Source organism: Microtus ochrogaster, chromosome 8 (genome assembly GCF_000317375.1).
Source record: "Microtus ochrogaster isolate Prairie Vole_2 chromosome 8, MicOch1.0, whole genome shotgun sequence".
NCBI lineage: Eukaryota > Metazoa > Chordata > Mammalia > Rodentia > Cricetidae > Microtus > Microtus ochrogaster.
The window spans coordinates 83,659,180-83,681,003 of NC_022015.1; the positions used below are offsets into that span (position 1 = coordinate 83,659,180).

Consider the following 21,824-nt stretch of genomic DNA (forward strand, 5'->3'; position numbering starts at 1 on the left):
TCAGACCCATGAAATTAGGCGCCTTGTTCAGCTGCCTTTCACGCTTCTTTAGAACTGGCTGACCTTTGCCCAAAAATAAACTTTGAAAAGCAACAATGAGTTTGTATTTCCCGTGGTCTGACAAGGCAGGGTGCAGTTTGCTGCTTGTTACTCACATAAGCCCCCCGGATCCCCAGGCCCCTCCTGTTGGCCAGTTCTGCAGCCCGACGAGCCATTTCCACTTTGTAGGAGCCGGGAGGGGTCCAGCCCACACCTCGAGTCAGGTTCAAGTCAGATTTGTATTTGACCTTGGGGGAAGGAAGAAGCAGGAGGAATAGTCAATGCGGACTGGGGGCTTGACCACTGAGAGAGAGCATCTAAAATGCAGCAAGATGTGAACCACATTGACTTCATTAGTGTCAAGACAAAGAGCAGTCACGTGATGCACAGAGGACCTGGTGTACAATGAGCCTGGCCACCATGCAGCCACTCCTGGAATCTTCCCATTTAAATGGTGGGAGCTGCAGTGGGGCAAAGTAGACTGGGGACACGTCTAAGTTCCTATCTTAACATGCTCTGTGCCCTTTGGAAACTCCCCTTCGCTCTCTGAGCTTTGGTTGCTTACCAGAGAGAGAATAAAATCGGATTAAGTAATTCTTTAGACACCACAGAAAAAGTAGAGCAGAGCCACTAAGGGTCTGACCTTTCAGACTGGGCATTTGCTAAGTGGGAGATCACTTGCCTAGCATGCATAAGGCCCTGGGTTCCATCACTGGTGCAAAGAAACAAAGAGAGGGGAGAAGAAGGAAGAAGAAAGGGAGGGAGGCAGGGAGGGATGGAAGGAGGGAGGGAGGAAAAGAGGGAGGGGGGAAGGGATGGAGGGAAGAAGAGATGGAGGGATGGAGATATGGAGGGACGGATGAAGGGCTGAGGGAGGGAGAAAAAGAGGGATGGACGATCGGAGGGAGAAAGGGATGGAGGGAATGGATGGAGGGATGGAGAGATGGAGGGAGGAAGAAAAAGAGGAATGAAGGGAGGGAGGTATGGAGGGAGGAAGGGAGAGAGGAAGGGAGGGAGGGAGGGAGGGAACCAAGGAAAGGGGAAAGAAGCTGAGCTTTCACACCAGGCCTGCCACTTATTTTCCGTGCAATCTTAGGTAGTTTGACTCTTCTGTATCTTGGGTCCTTTATCTGTTAAGTAAGGCAATACCAGGCTTGGAAGGGCTGCACAGCACCGTCCTTAGCAAACGTCTGTTACAGGTGTGGCAGCAGTGGGAGTAGCTGTCACTGTGCCTTCCCGGCTGGCTCCCTCAGAAGCTAACAGGAATGCGTGGGGGTGGCTCACATCACTCTGCAGTTGATGGGCCTTGCGGGCATGCTTCAGGCCCAGCTGCTCCGGGTCGCTGGTGTGCTGGGGCAGCGGCTGCCTGTAGTGTACATCACTGGCCAGCTGCTGGCTCCTTTTGGCCTGGAGGAAGCCAGGTTGGTCAGTGCAGCTGTGGAACTGGGAACAACCCTTGGCCAAGCCCTTCTTGTACTCATTATCACTCTGGAGCTTGCCAACATGGAGGAAATGCTTCATCCTTGGGTCATCATTGACGCTGCGGTACCCAATCTGTAGGCCCCGGTCCCTCAGGAAAGCCTCTTTGTACCGGAACTGCAAGGCAGAGAAACAGAGAGAGGTGATGGGGATGCCCCTCCCCATCAAAGCCAGCCTCCCCAGAGGGGCTAGGCCCTGGGACTTCAGCAGGAAACTCAACAGTGGGTAAGGGTAGAAACTCTGGAGTCAAGTAAACCCAGTGGCGTAGCCTTGGACCAGCTGTGGGACCTCTGAACATCTGACAGAGCAGGAGAATGAATCTCTACCCCATGGGGGATTGAGAGAAGCCAATGATACAGGACTGGAATTCAACGGATGCCCACTGACAACATCCATTCACATGGCTTCTGTAACATCCAATAGGAGTGGAACTGGGCCATTCTTCCTCCTGCCCTCTGTAGCACGCAGGGGCCTAGTCTGATGCGTCTCAAATTACTTAAAGTGAAGCATTTAGTTCATTTTACATAGTTACAATTCTTCTTACTTTTACCTTGTGCGTATGTGTATGAGCACATGTAAGCATTCTTGTGTGTATGTGTGGGAACTTGTGTGTGTGTCATAGTGCACTTACGAGGACAGAGGACGACATTGAATGTCTGTCTGTCTTGGCCTTCTTCAGTATTGAGATGGAGTCTCATGTTAGCTGCTGCATACGCCAGGCTAGCTGGCTATTGAGCTGCTAGGGGATCCTCCTAGCCCTGTTTTCCATCTTACCATAGGAGAGCTGCAGTCACAGATATACACCACATCTGGGGTTACAGGTGCATGCCACCACATCTGGCTTTACATGAGATCTACAAGTCTGAATGTAAGTCCTCATGCTTGCACAGAAGCAATTTCATAAAAGGTTCTTCACTACAAACTAAGCAGCCAAGCATAGCCCACAGGTTCCTTGGCTTCTGTACTCCAACTATCAACTCTTGAGTGCCTCTCCTAAAATACATATATTTTTAAAAAGCCTTCCTTTTTCTGACCACGATCCTAACCACCAGGCCTGTGTTCACTTCCCTTTGAAACACGATTCTGTTTTCGAGTGGGAAAGGGCAGTCTGATGGTCCAGGAGGCTGGGCTGTGCCTTCCAGCCCACTTGGGTAACCAGTGAGAACCCTTTCAGCAGAACAGTTTAGCATCTTACATCACTGGCGATATCCCTGGACGCCTTGGCAGTCTGGAAAGGGATGGCATCCAGCCTGAAGTCATAGCCACCGGCCCGGTTCTGCTCCCAGGAGTTTCTGTATACTTTCTGGTTGAGAGAACAGAGTGCTCGTGAACAAGGAGCAACCATTGCCTGCATGCTATTTGGTCTCAGCGGGAATTATGTTCCAGGGATGTCTGAGCTCATGGCTCCTTATGATGCTGGGGGACGCCCCACACTAGGGATAATGGAACTGGTCATAAACGACTTCTGCTCTTCAGGAGTCGTGGTCCATGAGTCTAGCTCACTTGCTGTATCCCTCCATTCCCGGGGGCCCTGCACCATCCTTCCTGTGTCCGCATCTCCTCTCTGAGTCTCAGCTTTCAGCCTGTCGACTGAACCCAGAACCTGGAGCTCCGGCATGCCAAAAGTGCTCTTCTCTGGGTCTTGTCAGCCAGGGGGCTTGCTCGTTCTGCTGACTCCCCGAGGTTGGGGATTCAGTCTAGCTGTGATGCCTCACCCCATCGCTAGGAGAAACGCTGAACCCCACACGCACTCCAAAGACTTGCAGGGAGGCCAGCGCCTTCACCTGCCTGGGTACCTGACCCACACACTTTCTGTCTTCCTCGCTTATTTCCCCTTCCCTATTTCAAGTTGATCCACTCCCCTCTGGGGGTCTGTAATCATAGCCTCTCAGTCCCTATGCCACATCACCTATGGAGGCACCAAAATCCTCGATAAGGCAATTCCTCCAGGAGAGGAGTCCTCGGGAGACCCCAGAAGATGCTCTCCTTGATTCAGCCTTAGAGACGCAGGACAGCAGGAGAGTCATGGCACCAGGGGATAACAAAATGACAACCCCAGACTGTGGCGGCTGCTGGGTCATTCTGAGAACTGCAGCAGGTCAAGGGCCCCTTAAGAACCTTCCTTTGGTTGCCTGGAAATGGAGGTCAGGACTGGATCTCTGTTCTGCAGAGGTTTGAAGAATTGAGCAGAGGCAGATGAAAAGCAAAGTGCTCCTCCTGCTTTTGTTCTGTGCTCAGCCCTGGAAGGGGACCGTGGAGTGCTCCGCCCTGGAAGGGGACCATGGAGCGCTCTGCCCTGAAGGGGACCGTGAAGTGCTCAGCCCTGGAAGGGGACCGTGGAGCGCTCCTCCCTGAAGGGGACCGTGGAGTGCTCCGCCCTGGAAGGGGACCGTGGAGTGCCTGGGCCATGCAGGCTAGACCTACTCACCTATGTGTATGACTGCATCGGCTATGTTATCATAGCTACCTTCACCATGACCTCCAACCTCAACAACCAACACATGAACCAAACGCACAAGGCCCAAGAAACTCAGGCCCAACCAAGCCTTGCATGGGAAACCAACTAACTACTGTGTCACAGACAGCGCCAAAGGCTTAGATGTACTGGGTCTCTATCTAGTCTAACAGTGAGGACTGGAAGGCATTCAAGAGATGGAAGAATCACTAGCCACAAACAAAGGACATTGAGCCTATAATTAGAGATCCTAGAGAAGCTAAATAAGGAGAACCCAAAGAAAAACATATAGGCATCCTGAATATTAACCTTCATCAGGCGATGAAAGGAGACAGAGACAGAGACCCACATTGGAGCACCGGACATAATTCTCAAGGTCCAAATCAGGAGCAGAAGGAGAGCACGAGCAAGGAACTAAGGACCGCAAGGGGTGAACCCATATACTGAGACAATGGGGATGTTCTATTGGGAACTCACCAAGGCCAGCTGGCCTGGGTCTGAAAAAGCCTGGGATAAAACCGGACTCTCTGAACATAGCGGACAATGAGGACTACTGAGAACTCAAGAACAATGGCAATGGCTTTCTGATCCTACTGCACGTACTGGCTTTGTAGGAGCCTAGGCAGTTTGGATGCTCAACTTACTAGACCTGGATGGAGGTGGGGGTTCCTTGGACTTCCCACAGGTCAGGGAACCCTAAGTGCTCTTCGGGCTAAGGAGGGAGGGGGACTTGATTGGGGGAGGGGAGGGAAATGGGAGGCAGTGGCGGGGAAGAGACGGAAATCTTAAATAAATAAATAAATAAATTTAAAAAAAAGAGATGGAAGAATCAAACAAGAACCCATCAACAACCCCTCTTAGCTGTCTGCTTCCTGTTTTGGTGGCTTCCAAAGACATCTGAGTAGGAAATGGAGATGACAACCCTAAACACTCTCTATGGGGGGACCCAGTACCTTCTTAGTAAAAGCTCTACCCCAGATCTGGGCCAGTTAAAGACACCAAACTTTCTACAGACTTCAAGTCCAACCCTAGAGCACATGGGTGGCCTATCTATGCACCTCAGCCCTGAGCCTGGGTAACTCGGGGGCATCTGTAGGGACAGTGGCCTGAACTGGGGTTGTCTCCAGTGTGCCAGCTCTCTCTCTCCTGGTGCCCCCCACTCTGCTTGCTGACGGCGGCTTCCTCCCATGTTTTCTAGGCTGCTGAGGGTTCTGCTTTGCTGCTGGCATTCTTTAGATTCCGCGGGCACTTTGATTTGGAACCCTGGGCATCCCTCTTCTTGATCACAGTTTTGTCCTCGTCCTCACACATTAGAGACATTTGATTTCGGGTTATTTCGGTTGCCTTGCGCATCTCAGTGGCTTTCTTTGCTCAGGAAGGTCACTTTGCCCCCACGTCCTCCTCACAGAACACTCGATCCGATTGTGCACATTTCCCTCGCCCCCGCCTAAAGAAGTGCTCTTTCAAACGAGGTTCGTGAGTTCTCTACACCCTGTGAGCCCCGGGGGCTGATTTCGGCTTCGGGACTCTGCGGGCTGTCCCTCCACCTTGTGAGAGGACCACACTTCAGTTACCAGCCTGGGGTGGCCGTGCTCCTTAAGCGGGGACCCTCATGAGCCAGCAGTCGCAGCCCTGCCTCTGGGCTGTGGTCCTTGGAGAGTTACTCCAGTGGAGCCCTGGCCTCCCCATCCTTGGGAATTAATGAGCTGGACCTTCTGTACCAGCTCTGTAGAGGGGGCGGTCCAGCTTCCCCAGATGGAGGCCAGCCCACCAGAGCTGCCGTTCTAAAATTATCCCTCGCTCATCCCTCAGAAGCATCAAATGCTTGTAATAACTCCTATTTACAAAGCAGGAGAGCACTGGCTGTGTGGGATCCCACAGGGCTTTACAACAGCAACAAACTAATACACACGCTAACTAGAAGGCGCCTCTCTGCAACCCCTGCAAGGCAGACACCTCTGGGGTGAGCAGCAGCAGCTGCCGATCCACACGCAGCCCCAGGACACAATGGACAGGCCAGGGAAGGAAGAATGGCTGGACTCTAGGAGGCCGCTCGCTGCCCCAGGCTGACACACTCAGCCTGTGTTATTCCAATCTGACGGCGTCTTTTGATTGCAACGCTTCTCTACCTGTTATCTGGGGATCATAGCGCTGCTGGCTGAGCGGCTGCCTATTCTATTACAACCAGGGGCCTCCAACCCCTGCCAACAACAAGCCCGAGTTTAGGAAACAGTGTCTTGGTTATGTACGCAAAGGGCACACATCCAGGGGAAGCTGGAGTGTTGGCAGGCACGGCTCCGTGCACAAAGGAGCCAGCTACATTGAGAGCATCTTTTCAAACTGCGGAGCCAGATGGTGTCATCCCATCTCCTCAGTCATGCTTCTCTGGACGGCTAAAGAAAGATGTCCAAGGAATCACAGAACAGCTTTGTCTACACCTAGCAGAGCCTGGGGACCATTCCCCTGACCATGAGAAGCCACATAACCGAGGTCTTCAGAGCCCAGCCTAGAATCGGAATGTCAAAGCTACAAGAGACTTCCATTTAGCTCAGCTCCATTTCTTCCCATTTTACAGGTAAGGAAACTGAGACCCAGGAAGTTGATAGGAGTCACACAGCAGTTTGTTCTGCTCTCGGTCCTGGGTTCTTTTACTTTCATGCCCTCCTTCTTAGGACTTTAATAATAATAATAATAATAATAATAATAATAATAATAATAATTATTATTATTATTATTATTATTATTATTATTATAACAACAACCAGTAAAATCAATTCAAGCAGGCACACGTCACACAAGCCCTACTTACGTCACTCAGGTACATGGCGTTCAACCGTGCTCGGGTGAAATCCGGATGGTCTGGAATGGGGGTGTACCTGTGCAGGGAGTCTGCATCCCCTGACCTGTACAGGCGCTGTGGGGGAGACAGACCAACGGTCAGGGCAGAGCCTAGATACAGTCACACTTGGTAAAAGTTCAAGAGAAAAATGGTTGATGGCCTATCCTGCCCTCCCCTTTGCCACAGGAAGTGGGATTCAGTGCTACTCTTGCAAACAATCCTTCTAGAAGCGTCTGGAGAGTAGAAGGTCCCAATGAGGCCAGGGTCATGTATGGTGAACATTGTTAAAATATTTGCCATGATCTGCTCCAAATGGACCATAAGCCAACTCCCTGGTAGGCCATGCCTGTGTAATGTACTCTGCCTGAAATGGGTGTCAGACCCTCTGCAAGCCAACGAGTGTGATCACTGGTAACAAGAGACTACTCCCAGGCCTCTGAGGCTCGGCTGGTCAACATGAACAGAAGTAATTAAAAACAAACGGGCCTTTTTTATTTTAAAATTTATTAAATGTCTTTGTGTTTAAAACCTTAAGGTTTTCATGGTTGACCCAAATCACACAAAGACACAAATTTTAAGATTAATGTTTTGTCTAGGTTTTCCTTTTTAGAGCAGTGTTGCCAACAACCTCAATCTATTCCTGTAGGTGTAGACACTCTGTTCCCATCAGTTCTCAAATCCACTCAGGCTTTGAAAATGAGAACTATTCAAGGCAGCATTTGGGCTGTGGAAGGAAGGGGCAGTCCTCTAACTGCACAGAGAATGGAAACCCTTGACAGTTTGGGGAGGAAAACATACAGCCTCCTGTCCCCTGAATGAGGAAACAGGCAGCAAATGCAGAAGGAAGCTTTGAACAAAACCAGTCTTTTTTTTTCTTCTCCTCTAGCGGAGTTAAATTAATCCTTTTAATTCCATTGCATACATGAGCAATTAAGGTGTATCTGATTTCATGTTTGGTGAGAGAACATCAGTAATGCTAGGTATCGTTGCGATGATAACTCGAACCACACAGTTTGAAAAGATTTGTAGAGGACTCGGTGTTCCTGGCATTTGCTTCAAGCTTTCTTTGCCTTTACTTATTCCACCCTCTTTAAAATCATTAGACTGTGTAAGGAAGGGTTGCTCTCACCATTCTCCCATCCGCTTCCCCCTTCAAATGAGAGTGAGCCGAGGAGAGATGAGCAACGGGCCCACATCACCCAAATGGCTCGCACCCCATCAAGCACCAAGCCACAGCATCCCATCTTCTGCCCAGGGTTAGAGGAAGAACCCACCTCATTGCAGTGCAAATAGCTGTTCTTGGCATGAAGAAGGTCTGGAGAATCTACCACCGTGGTGAACTTGATACTGTCTGGTTTTTCACGGTACTTGGTCTATAAAGGAAAAGATTGCCCTGATGCATGGTTAAACTTCGCTTCCATCTTTAACCCTGGCTTCTTGGGACCAAATGCCCATATGACAATGGCGTATCAGAAGACAAGCAACTCTGCTTGATAGGAACCTAACGGTCAAGAGCGTGGGAAGGACAAGAAGCCTTGCTTAGACACTCCCCAAGCACATTCTGTTAGTAGAAAATCAAAGCTGGCAGTATCTCTCTCAAGGACATTGAAGGACAGAGGTCCCCAGCTATCAATCAGTCAGTACTACTAGCCCTGTGTAACTTTTAATACCCTCAGAAGCCACGTGACCTCTGTATACTGGACCAAACTCAGTGGGTAAATACAGATTTCCTGAATTGCCAATGAAGACAGAGGCGCACTCAGATGATAACTGGTCATAATGTATCTGATAAGAAGCTCCTCATGGTTCTAATGCCTTCAACTCCTTGACAGTTGAAGAATTAGTAGCAGGGAAATAACATTGTTTTAGGTTTGGATTGGAAATAGTTCCAGAAAAAGAAAATGCTTGGAGTCCATCAAGGCTTGGGTTCATCTTGGCATGATCTCCACTGTGTAAAGAAGTTCTCTGTTCAAACGGAACTACTCAGGCTGCCCACGTCACTCGGGAGGTCGGGCTGCTGGTACCTCGCTGATAAGCTCTCCAGCCTTCTTGGCGCTGTCCATCTGAGGAGATCTCAGAGCCAGCCATCCTGTGCCCTTCATCCCCATCAAGTCTGACCTGTAGCGAAACTGCAGAAAGAAAGTGGAGAGCTTCTGTCAGGACAGTGCCCAGCAACCTGAGGACATTTCCGCAAGGCCCTTGCTTTGTAATAAGAATAATAACAATAAAGAATAATAAATCATGCTTTATCCCAACAGTTCGGTGACTTCACTGAGAGACGATCCTAAGTCCAAATGTTTTGAGTTTGCACATTTCCCATGTATAAAATAACAGGATACAAGAAAGGTACAAGACGTTAGCATGGCTTGAAGCTGACAGCGGTGATGTCCACGGACAAGCATTTAAAGAAAGAGCTATGTGCTCAAATCCAAGGATCAACCAGGATTATTTGGGTTCACTCTGCAAGTGAGGCAATCTACCACCTGCCAAACAAAAATGATCTACACACCGTTCAGCTGATCAAAGGGGTTTAAGCCCCGGGATTGACGCCGCTATGACTCAGAGTAAATTTCTTTACCAACTCAGTCTCTCTGTCACCTTTGAAGGTCAAGACGATCCTCGTGAAAATCCTAAGAGCCCCCAGGGACAAGAGACCATTAGATTTCTGTTCCTCGGACAGTGGCCACCGAGTTTAAGAACTAAAGCAGATCTAAACATGATGAGCTATCAATGAGTAAGTCCTTTTAATCCTGTGGTGCCTCAGTTTACTCCCCAGCCTCCAGTGGCAACTCAGTATGATTTGCTTATATTGCAAAACCAGGCAAAGCCTTATCCTCTCTCTCTCCACTGTAAGGGCTTAGAAGATTAGGCCAACGGCACCATTCCCAGGAGGAAATAAACAGGAGCATTACAACAGTGGCTCTGATTGGAGCCCCTAAACTGTCAAATCTAATCAGGAGCCCTTGATCTGTCTACATTGCCTACAATGATGCCGTCACCCGGTCACCTTTCTTCTTCTCTTTATGGAAATTCGGTATTTTTAAAGGTGGAAAAAGCCTCTCTAAGGAAATCTGAAATTTGGATCTAAACGGAGTTGATGGCATTTCTCTAATTTAGATATAAGCCCTGCTGTAACGCAAAACACCGCTCCGGATGCCAGCCTCTCGGCCTTTTTAGTTCTCTTTCATTTCAGGCTCCACAGCTCTTCTCACAGCGGGCCTCAAAGCCGGCCCGTTTCTGATCTACTGTCTGCCGGTTAATGCCCCTGTGCCAATTCCACACTGCTTTCTGACTGGTGAAGGGAGGCATCAGTCGGGCTCGGGAGCAGGTTTCTAAACCCCATGTCAGTAAGATCGCTTTTCATACCGTGTCTTTTCAGTTTGCACCAGCAAGGCTTTTGCCTTCCGCTCCGATAAAGAGCAGCGAAAATTGGATAAATTTCTAAGTTGGAGAGAATAGTCCTACAGGGCCTCTTCACAGCCGGGTCCTGCTCCTTTCATGAGCCAGATGGGGTGGGGGCACTCTTTCAACTTGTCTTTTGTTGGGCCAAACAGTACGATTACAGGTAAGTAAGGAAGCAAGATGTAGGTCCCCAAAGATCCGGCTGTGCCTCTGACTCTGATAAACACATCATCTATTGACATCTCTCCCCAGCCCAGCGTTGACTATTCACACAAACCCCAAAAACAATACACCTGCCCTAGACCTCACCATCAAAGGAGGGAGAGAGGAGGGGAGCTGAGGAAAGTCAGCAACCCAAAGACGGCTTCAGAGAACAAACCTAAGAATAAACCTTCGCAAACTGCCCGCCCCAAATCTGACCCGTCCAAATGGCAGATTCTGTTTTTCCTTATACTAACGTTGGAGCCCACTTGAGAATTTGTGGTTGTGACTTTGTAAGCACCTTTATTTTGGAGCAATCTCTTGCCAAGTGATGAGTGTGGATACCATACAAGCAACTATACCCAGGCAGTACCAGGAGGAAGGGTGTATTTGTCACTGTATAAGAAATAGCATCCCCACTGGCTATGAGGGAATGTTTCATTATCTCAGTGAACACCCATTTTGTCTTGTAAAGGAGGGGTTCTTGTTCTCACCCACAGAATAGCTTTACTGATCAAATGATGTTTTGGACATTGAGATGAGCTATGGGCTTCTGGGCTCTGGGTATATGACACTGGAAGGCATCAAGAATACAGACTAGAGAGTCTGGGTCATAATACAGTCGCCTACGGAAGCCCAAGAGACTGGACCAGGGGTCAGGACACCAGAAGACCTGCCCCGTCTCTTTTTAGTTCTAGGGTCTTGAGAAAGTCATTTCCCTGCCAGGTTGTGACCCAAGGTCGATGACTTAGATGATGAGGTACTCACATCTGCATCTGTAAAAGTAAGAGTGATACTTACACCTATCTTTATATAAAATGAGATCATGCAAAGTACTCACACTAATACCTAGCCCAGGAAGTAGGGGTTCTTACCATACCACACTGGGAAAGGGTGGGGCACAGTATTTTTCAAGACCTCCTACAGTCCTGCTATGACATCATGCAGGAGCAGAGAACAATGGACTCATAAAAGACCAAACAGGCTCTGGAGGTCACCGCCATGTGTTCATGATGGATGCCCCCAAGCCAGCATGCATCTCAAGGGTCCTTCAAATGAAAGCAGAACTTGACATGACACCAGCAATCATGGCCTTATAGAGGTTAGCCCAAGTGTGGAGTGTCTCTCAGACCTTCTGGTACATCCTAATGCTTTCTTCCTGGCCAAGGCAGGGAAACACAGGGGAAGTAGAGCAACCAATGAACTTTTGTTGAGGTGCTAGGATGGCCCTGCAGTTAAGAGCACTTGCTGCTCCTACAGAGGACCATACCTCAGTTCCCAGCACCCAGCAACCATACAAGCCAACCCACAACTGCTTGTATCTCCAATTCCAGAGGGTATGATACTCCCTTCTGGCCTCTGCAAGCATTATATTCGCATAGGATGCACACACACACACACACACACACACACACACACGCACACGCACACACGCACACACTGTTTTTAAAGGAACAGACTGATGAGCTCAAGTGGAGCATGTGTTTCCTCTTCTGTATAATCTAGCCATGCACCACGAACATTTGATAATGACTGCCGTGGCGCATTACCCCTTCACTGTGAAAGAGAGCTGAAGTTTGGGCTTCATGCATCTCACCAATCATAGGCTAAAAGCAGTGCATGGGGATCACAAGGTCAAGTGAAACTGAAGCAATCATTTCTTAGTCTTCATAACTGTAAATCAGATCCTGTTTTTAATTTTTAACATATAGTTGCCAGCTACCATTTCTCCTTTTGAGAGTATGTTCTCGATAGTTTTTAAAAGCTAAACTTTTTCTTTCTTTTCAAAAATAACAGTAGCATAAATCATAGCTTTAGGTTAGTTTTCTTTTTCTTTTCTCTTTCCTTGGTAATGTAAAAGTTGGCATTATGCTGACCCTATTGTTAAGAGAAAATTTCCCTTGACTCTCAAAAGTCTGAGATCATGGGCCAGATCAAACCTTGCTGCTTTTCTGTTTCTGGGATGTAGTCCAAGAAATAAAATAACTACTCAGGGTCACCTAGCCAGCTAAGGGCAGAGCTGGGTGAACATCCACCTTCTGGCTCAGCAACACAGTGTGATGAATCATTCATTAATAAGGTCATTATTATAGCAGTCAATAGCGATTTGTGTGTGATACCCTGCTCATTTCCATCTATGATTGAACTAAGAGCAGACACTTCTCTGAGGGCTGCCAGAGCTGGGGACTCGGTGGGGGACATAGGAAAGCAGCTGTCTCTTCTAGGACTCTGTGGGCCAGGCTTCAAGCTAGGCATTTCATATAGAGCAGTTCTCAGCTAAAAACTGGTTTCTCAACCCAAGTTAACTTCACTTCCCCAGGGACGTGTGGAAATGCCTGGAGACACCTTTTTACTTTGGTAATATAAGCTTGAGACCTAAGGTGCCGCTAAGTGTCCGCAGTGCTCAGAACACACTTCCACCATCCGGCCCAAGATCTCCCAAAGGTCTGAAGACGTGACAAGGGCTAACCAACAGCTTACAGTCTAAACTGGGAGTCGTTTCTTCTTAGCGTTGTCATAGGGCGCAGAAAGATGACGGGTGGCATTATGCCTGCCACTCTGTGCGTCCTACATACCCATCACATATGGTGACTTCACTATTGTCACCAAGTCCAAGATTGGGTAAGGATGAAGGACCTGTGCAAGCTCGCATGGCCAGTGTGGGGGAGTTGGATGTGCACCTCAGAAATGAGGCCCAGAGCCTTTCTACATGACATGGGGTAGAACTGTTTCTAACCCACCCTGCCCCGGCTCGTCCTTGCTCTCGACTAGAGCAAGCTCTCTCCTTTGAGAGCCTTTGGGTCTACACCTGTTGACCCAAGTTCACTACTGTGTTAAGATCCTCCGAGAGAGCAGGAGTTTGGAGAGTAGAATGTGAGCCCACCTTACCAAGCCCACCCTACCAGCTGTCCCCGCCCAGAGCTGCAGCAAAGGCAAAGATGTCAGTCAGTATCAGCCATGGCTGCATTACCATAGCCCTTCAGCCTATCCTTCCCATCTGTAGGCCAATGCTCTCTGCTCCATCCCCTGAGACCTGGTCATTCATCCACATCGTGTGTGTGTGTGTGTGTGTGTGTGTGTGTGTGTGTGTGTGTGTGTGGTGTTCATAGTGTATACATACATGTTCACATCACAAGTGTGTGTGGCATGCACATGTGTATGCACATGTACAAGCCTGCAGTTGGCATTGGGCATGTCCTGCAATCAATCTGCACTTTATTGAATGTGGCAGGGTTCCACACGGAACCTGAAGTTTGCTGATTTCTGGCTAAGCCAAGCTATCCAGCTTGATCTGGGGACTCCTGCCTCTATTATCTAAGTGCTGGCTTTTATGTGGGACTTGAGGGTCTAAACTCTGGTCCTCTCACTTCTATGCCAAGTGCTTTGGTAGCTGCGCCATCTCCCCAGCTTTACTCACGGGTTCTGTTTGCCACTCCACATGCCACGACTGTTCCTGCTCGTGTCTTTGTCTCAGAACTTACTGTCCTATTTGTATAGATTACTCTATCCCCTTCCCTCCCCTCCTTTAGGCCTTTGTTCAGATGTTGCCATTCCACTGAGAACTAGAGATGCCCTGCTGTAAATGGCACATAAGCTGGGTGGTGGCGCATGTGGGTACCACCGTAACCAGAGCACTTCACAGGTTGAGGCAGAAGCAGCTCACATCTGAGGCCATCCTGGGCTATATAGCAAGTCCCTGCCCCCCAAAAATCCCCTGAAAGATTGTATATATGCATAAACACACACATACAGACACACACACCTTCCCACTCCACTTCTGTGTTCTACTTATCTCCCTAGCACGTATCACCATCCGAGATAGATAGAAGGTATTGGCCCATATCAATCGCCATTAGTCTTCCTCGGGTATCACCATCCGAGATAGAAGGTATTGGCCCATATCAATCGCCATTAGTCTTCCCCAAAACAGTGGAAGTTCCACAAGCACAGGAGATATTTTTTACTCTTTTCCTGAAAACTGCATTCTCCCGGAAGGAGAGAAGGGAGGAGAGGAAAAAGAGAGAAGAGGACAGGACAGTGGATGGGAGGGGAGGTCAGAAACTCAGAGCAGATATTCAGGTGAAGAGAGACGAAAAACAAGATAAGCCAGCAATGTGCTGGCCATATAGTAGCTGCTCAATAAATGTCAGCTGAGGAAATAATCCCCACCTGGAGGGTAGGCCAAACAAGGACGGAGAGGGTTCAAAGGTCAAAGATGAACCCCGGGTATAGTGCAACAAAGGTGGGAGTGTCAGCACTGTGTAAGCCCTACCTCACTCTGTAGGGCATGGGCTTTCTTGGCCCAGGCCATCTTCAGATCCTCCGGCAGAGCAGTGAACTCGTGGCACGGTGTCCGGTAGTCATGGTCACTGGCCAGGGCCTGGGCCTTTCTGGCGTGGACCAGGTGCACCATATCCATGGGCAGGTGGCACTGGGCTTGGCTTTGGGCCGCCTCCTTCTTGTACTGATTCTCGCTCTGCAGCTGGCCCATCCGCTGGCAGTGCCGTAGCCTTGGGTCATCACTCGCACTGCGGACCCCGATGAGCCGTCCCCGCTCCTTCACGAAGTCATGCCTATAGAGAAACTAGAAGGGACAGCCAGCTGGTCAGGGCCAGCATGCAGCTAGCACATACTCACCTCTCAACAGGACATAAGCATGTATGTCTGCTTGGTTAACTTTATCACGGGCCAAGGGGAGGGAGCACCTCTTATGATCCAGGTAGTCATGACTCTAAGAGCTATCACAGGCATTTGGCCCGAAGCATGCCTCCCTCCCTCCCTTCCTTCTTTTCTCCCTCCCTAATTCCCTCCCTCAGGGCTGAAGGATGAAAACATTAGACCTCCCTTCCTATCTAATTAAAATCAGATCCTTAGAACCTCAGGAAGCACCCTGCTCCCCTTGGGTATCCTGTGGCCTAAAGGAATTTCATCAAAAAGGGCAAAAAAAGAAACTTGCATTTTATCCACTCATATTTGGAAAAAACATTAAACCCCAAAGGCAGGTTCTGCTCATTTGAAGTCCACATTTTCTGTGATTTGTTTGTAGGAAAGAGAAGTCACCTTCGTATCCCAAAGCTATGGACATAGGAAGCACAGCTGGTGGATTGTGGCGGAGAGAGTAGGAAGCAAGGGGAGGCAACCGCTATCTCCTTTCTGTCCTTGTTCTGGGCGGGGCTGCAGACAGGCAGCTCCCATGTGACCCCTGACTGCACTTTGCAGTAAGACCTGAGTCACGGGCTCCTTCAGCCAGAGACCTCAGCGTGAATTTAAACCATGTTCGGCCCTAAGGTCCTCGTTCAGAGCTAACAGATTCTACAGGTGATGTCTTGTCTCACACAGGTATAGATTTGCTTTAATTTGGGAAAAATCAGCCTCACACATTGTTTTCTATGAAGTTAACAGAGAGAAGGCAAGATGAAGGTCAGAGCGTCCACTCACATCACTGGCTATGTCCCCGGATGCCCGCGCAGCCTGGAACGGGAGAGCATCTATCGTCAGCTTGTAGCCTTGAGCACGAAGATTATGCCAAGACTCCTTGTATTTTGCCTAAAATGGGAACAGATGTATATCTTTTTTAAAAAAATACATAAATCAATGAACAAAGGCTGCATGCCCTCTCGTTTGTACCATGGTGTCCTGTAATCCACTTGTGAGTGGCAAATGATCTCTGTTTCACAGAGCAAACTCTCATTAGCCTTGCCCCGTGGTAGGCTCTGAGCATACATGTACATATAACACACATAGATTTTACATGGGCAACTAGAATGGGTGCTTTTGTAGAAGCTTCAGCAAATGATAGAGAGGTGGCCATCAGATGACTTGCGTGACACCACGCTGGTGACTTTGGAACATGCTTGAACTTCAGAGGGGAGGAAGACTTGCCTCGCTCAGGTTGTCTGCATTGGCCTTCGCTCGGGTAAACTCAGGCAAACCAAGGGTCATGGTGTACTGGTGTCGGGCATCCTCGCCAGCTGCTTTGTAGAGACGCTGAACCCAAGTGAAAAAAATAAATGAACAGTGAGAAGCTTGGCAGTGGACACCTCCTTGACAAGCGGTGTGCATGTCCTGTGTGTGCAGTTGGGAAAGCATGCCAGCAGAAAGCACCTTGGACACAGCTGCAGCCTGGGTTACCAGAATATTCCCTTCGGTAAAGTCAGGCTGTGTGAGTGAAATCGAGTAAAACGGAAGAACCATGTAATGAACTGCAGTTTGTTCCACTAGATGCTGCAGAAGGTGAACAGTTGGAGACTATCCTGAAATCCGTCCCCCTGATACAGCACAGACCATCTGAGACCTGGGGCTTACAGCAGAAGAGCTTCCGGTAGAAAGAGGCAGCCCTGGTCTTCACCCTTCCCTGGTACCAGAGAGCAAGCTGAGCTGGGGCTGCCCTGGAAGACTTGTCCCTCTGCTCAGAAGTGGCTAGTGCTTGCTGACTTCCACAAGGTCAGAGCCCCTCGTAAAACACAGTCACCCCACAGCCCACAATTTAGAAAGACAGAGCAAGGGCAAGTGATGGCTTCTCTGTGCAAGATGATGAGCTCTGTCTCTTTGGGGCATCGTTATCCTCAGGTGACACCTCCAGCTTCAGAAGGTTTGGGTCAGATGCGGAGGCGAATAGCAAAAATAGCCAATTTCCACGTAGCTTCTGAAAGCTGGAGTTTGGAGAACCTTAAAAAGGGAAAACGATCTGCTAACCTATGTCTGCTCGGCTGGCGTGAGAGCCGCAGCAGGACGGCAAGCCAGCGGGCAGGGGAGATCATTTCAGCAGAGGAGACCCCTTCCTTTCCTGTTATTTTATACTCGGAGTGGTAAACTTTGGGGTGAATACACTGACTGAACTGTGAGTGAGGTTCTGACGAGGCAAAGGTTCAAGAATCCAGACAGATGTTGTACTCCAGACCTGCCCAAGGCTTCCATAAATGAACATTATATTGGTTTGCCACCATCTGCCTGGAACAGAAGCACATGCCAGCATTTCTCAGATTCATATGTGTGAAGGAGTCAGCTGACGGCCTTGTCCGTGTCTCTTTGGATCCAGTCACTCTAGGGTGTGACCTGAGGCTGGGATTCCAGCCTGCCCCCATCCAGAGGAGCCAGACCACAGTCTAAAGCAAATGCCCAACTCCTTCCTGATGGAGGAGGGTCACCTGTCTATGTGTTATTTTCATTGGTTAATAAAGAAACTGCCTTGGCCCTTTGATGGGACAGAAAATTAGGTAGGCGGAGTAAACAGAATGCTGGGAAGAAGGGAAGTGAGACAGACGCTATAGCTCTCCTCTCCAAGATGGACTCAGGTTAAGATCCCCGGTAAGCCAGCACCTCATGGTGCTACACAGATTATTAGAAATGGGTTAATCTAGATGAGAGAATTAGCCAATAAGAGGCTGAAACTAATGGGCCAAGCAGTGTTTAAAAAAAATACAGTTTGTGTGTTATTATTTCGGGTGAAAACTAGTCAGGCGCTACACCTTCCTTTCCTCCAGAAGATGTCTTAGGTTCCATATGAAATGTTCTTTTCTTTCCAAATCCCTCATAAACTCAAATGCGTTTCTCCCTCTTGGCCCATAATAATTCATGCATCCCCTCCCCCTTTAAATCTAGCCATCCTTGAACAGCCCTGGAGAATTCACCTCGTTGGTGATCTGGTTGCTGAACTTGGCATGCAGAAGGCCTGGAGTATCAGTCACAGCTGTGTACTTGAATGACCCAGGATGTTGGCGGTATTTACTCTGAGAAAGGGGGAAAAGATGGCTTGGTGAGGGAGAAAACAGTCAATGCTGTAAATCTTAATTAAAGGTGTGTGTGTCTGTGTATGTGCATGTGCTGTGTGTGTGTATGCTGTGTACACGCTCTGTGTGTGTGTAGTGTATGTGTAAGTGAGTGTGTGGTATATGTGTGTGTGACATGCATGTGAGTATTCTGTGTGTGTGTGGTGTATGTTGTGTTGTGTGTATGGTGTGAGTGTGTGTTGTGTGTATAGCATATGTGTGAGTAATGTGTGTGGTATATATGTGTGATGTTGTGTGTGTGTGGTGTATGTGTGTGGTGTGTGTGATATGTTCAGTGTGTGTGGATGTGTATGATGTGTGTGTACACATATGCATCTGTGTATTTCTATGTGCACATATATGTGAATCCCAGAGGATAATTGGGGGTATTGTTCCTCAGGAACAATATAAATACTTCTTTTTGAGACAGGTCTCTCACTGGATGTGAGCCTTGCTAACCAGAGATCCCCAGAATCCCCCTGCCTCTGCCTTCCCGACACGGGAACTATAAGTGTATGCTGCCACCACTAAAGCCGCCTCTTGCCCAGCCGATCATTCTAGAGCCCAGCTAGTCTCCTCCCTGTCCAGGAGACCAGCACCAACTGCACATGCAGCCTGGACCTGACAAGGCTTGGTGTCTTCTTCATTAAGGATGCATGATGCCAACTGTGTGCCTTCAAAACCCCATGCCTGAGAAACACTGCACGTGGGGTTCCACACTTGTAACCCCAGCACTGGGGAGGCAGAGACGGGCAGATCCCTGGGGCTCACTGGCCAGCCTGCTTAGACTACTTAGGGAGTTTCAGGTCAGGGAGAAACCCTGTCTCAGAGAGCAAGGTGGATGGCCCCTGAGGAATAACACCGAGGCCCCGTGTACATACGCACACAAGTGCACACACACACATACACACCGCACCTGACTGTACCAGGACTCAGAAGGCCACGGGCAGAGCCCAGCCTCTATGGGTCCTTTGAGGATCCACACGGGCTGTGATGGGAATGGGTTCTGGAGAGCTTCGATGCAAAGACTGCTCTGGAAATGCAGACACGGCCCTGTCTGCCCACCTTAGCTTGCAGGCTGCGGCCCAACATCTACCCACTATTCCCACATCGCCCCGTCCTTGTGTCCACATGAGCATCCACCCAAGTCCCCTCTTAGGGTGAGTAAGGCTCCCCATGCACTTAGAGAGCTTAGAATTCTGAGACTATTTAGTTATTTATTTAGTTTTTACCAAGAAATCAACAAGCGCATAGCTGCTGTTTCAACACAGTTGTCAGAGAAACCCTGGGCTTGAATCGGTGCCAATCCTTACAAAGCCAAACAGAGATGTTCTGTATAACCCCATGTGACTAATTTAGAAGCCAGGGATCAGAGAGGACAGGTAACTAGGCTGAGGTCACAAAGCAAATGAGAGCTGACCTAGAATTTCCATCCTTTATTTGTTGATTTCCAAAGCCTGCCTGTTCTCCATTGTACCATAGGGCTGCTCTTCAAAGGGCCTAGGAAGAGTATATCTTAGGAGCTCCTGAATCAGTCTTATGTATTAATAGAGGAACTGACTTGATATTCGTGTGTGTGTGTGTGTGTGTGTGTGTGTGTGTGTGTGTGTGTGTGTGTGTGTGAAGCCAGAGGTCAATCAATGTTGGGTGTCTTTCTCTATCCCCCTCCACTCCAGGTCTCTCACTGAGCCTGGAGCTCACTGGTTCAGCTAGACTTGTAGGCCAGGGAGCTCCAGGGATCCTCTGCCTCCACCTCCAGAGAACTGGGATTACAGATCCACACCACAGTGCCTGGCTGCTTCAGTGAGTGCTGGGGATCTAAACTTAGAGCCTCATGTTTGCTCACTGAACTTTACTGCTGAGCCATGTCGCCAGTCCCCAGTAAACATTCTTACACGGTCTAAATGGAAACTCCAACAAGAATTGCACTAGGCAAACAGTGACAGCTTAACCTCCAATGGCCTGAGCAGGGGAACAGAAAGCCCCTGAGGTGTCTGCCATAGATCCCACACTACCACCCCCCACTCTGGAGTTCCACCTTACCTCGCTGATGAGCTCGGATGCTTTCTTTCTTCCTTCAATCTCCAGCGTGCCAGGGATGACACAGGGAACACCACGCATGAAGTTCAAGTCCGAACGGTACAGATTCTACCCGGAACAGACAAACATCAGAAAAGCCAACCTCCAAACAAAGAAGCCAGAGTAGCCAGGGTCTCGGGACACTGTCTGAGAGCACACGCCAAGGGCTCCAGGCAGCATCAATCTGTCTGTGCACAGATGTGGTACCACTCAGCAACGGTGCACGAGCGCCTCCGTAAAGGCTCGTCTGGGGACGCGTGGGTCAGAAGGAAAACATCCTCTGTCACTTCTCTGTGAGTAGTTGTGACAGGGAGGCCGGACGGAGTTCTGTTTTAATGTGAACTATCAAATCATAAATGCTGGAGAGGGTTGCAGCTAGAAAGTCCGGTGTCTTGGGGCAAATGTACAAATGGTTTAACTGATCTTTCAAACAAAAGCCAGCAGCAGCGGGCGGTATTAATTAATCATGGGTTAAGGAAGAACTAATGAATCAATCCAAAATAACTTGGCAAAGACCTATTCTGGTCTGTACCTGTGTGGGGAAGAGCAAGAATCAGCTGGGTGGTTTGGAATGACAGTTTAAAGAGTCCCCGAATCTACTCCCCTTAGACAGCAGAGCACCCCCTGGGTGAGCTGCCTTCTGGTTGTCACCACAGCACCAGACAGGGTAAGTGACAAATGGCCTGAGATGAGTATAGCAGTTCCCTGATCCCTATAGCTACACTCGGGTTCCTGACAGTTTGTGTCATTCAGTAAGTGCTGTCCACAGGCACGATGCTCCAAGAGATGACAGATTCTGGATCTGAGCCCTGCTTGACTTGCACACACTGCTGAACCAAGACAGAGGTCTCACTTTCCTCCACAGGGCTTCTTGCTTGCACATGCCTGGAACAGGCAGACCTAGCAGGCTGGGAAGGAAGGTGGGTACCAGGGATGCTGCTGCCTTTGGGGAGGGCACGTGTCACTTCTTCATGTATGTGAGGCTGCCTAACTCCCCTGTGCCTCATTGCCTTGAGGAACAGGTATCAGGGGTTAAACATGCCACCAGAGAAGTAAAGACACCTCACAAGGACCAAGATGATCCTGGGAGGCATTGCCAATGCCTGACTGCCTGGCCTTGATCTATGTTCTACCCATAAAACAGCAAGAAGGGTTTCCACCCAACCCAAGACCAGGGGCAAAACTGGAAAATCCTGAAAACCCACAAACCCATGTGGCATCTCACCCATTCCTCCAGTACGGTTGATTCACCTTAGATGACTGATTTGCCTGCCTGTGTCTTGTACATTTTCTCTGGACAAGGGAACTGTTAATGTAAGGATATGGTAGGGGCTAGATAAGGTCATCTCAATGCTTTGAATTCAGTAGAAACACTCCAGGTCCGGCGACGGTTCTCCCTAGAGCACTGCAATTAACTGTGCATTCGGACCCTGGGAGAGCTCTTGGGCTTGGAAGAGTGTAGGATCTCTGACCTCAGGAACCCCTGGGGGGTTTCACAGAGCCAAGAGGAACTTGAGGGTCCCTGCCTTGTGATATGAAATGCTAGGAGAAGGGCCCCAAG

At 49.1% G+C, this 21,824-nt stretch overlaps 1 protein-coding gene across 3 annotated transcripts in view; it reads right to left on the reverse strand.

The window, feature by feature from the left end:
- Nrap (nebulin related anchoring protein) overlaps positions 1-21,824 on the reverse strand; it is a 69,527-nt gene that overhangs the window by 684 nt on the left and 47,019 nt on the right. For all 3 annotated transcript variants that reach the window (XM_005352514.2, XM_026781729.1, XM_005352513.2), the window contains 11 exons: positions 20,228-20,332; positions 18,047-18,145; positions 16,299-16,403; positions 15,855-15,962; positions 14,689-15,000; positions 8,837-8,941; positions 8,087-8,185; positions 6,783-6,887; positions 2,714-2,821; positions 1,324-1,635; positions 156-287 (listed from right to left, as the gene is read on the reverse strand). In XM_005352514.2, coding sequence (XP_005352571.1) covers positions 156-287; positions 1,324-1,635; positions 2,714-2,821; positions 6,783-6,887; positions 8,087-8,185; positions 8,837-8,941; positions 14,689-15,000; positions 15,855-15,962; positions 16,299-16,403; positions 18,047-18,145; positions 20,228-20,332 — 1,590 coding nt within the window. The remainder of the gene's footprint in view (positions 1-155; positions 288-1,323; positions 1,636-2,713; positions 2,822-6,782; positions 6,888-8,086; positions 8,186-8,836; positions 8,942-14,688; positions 15,001-15,854; positions 15,963-16,298; positions 16,404-18,046; positions 18,146-20,227; positions 20,333-21,824) is intronic.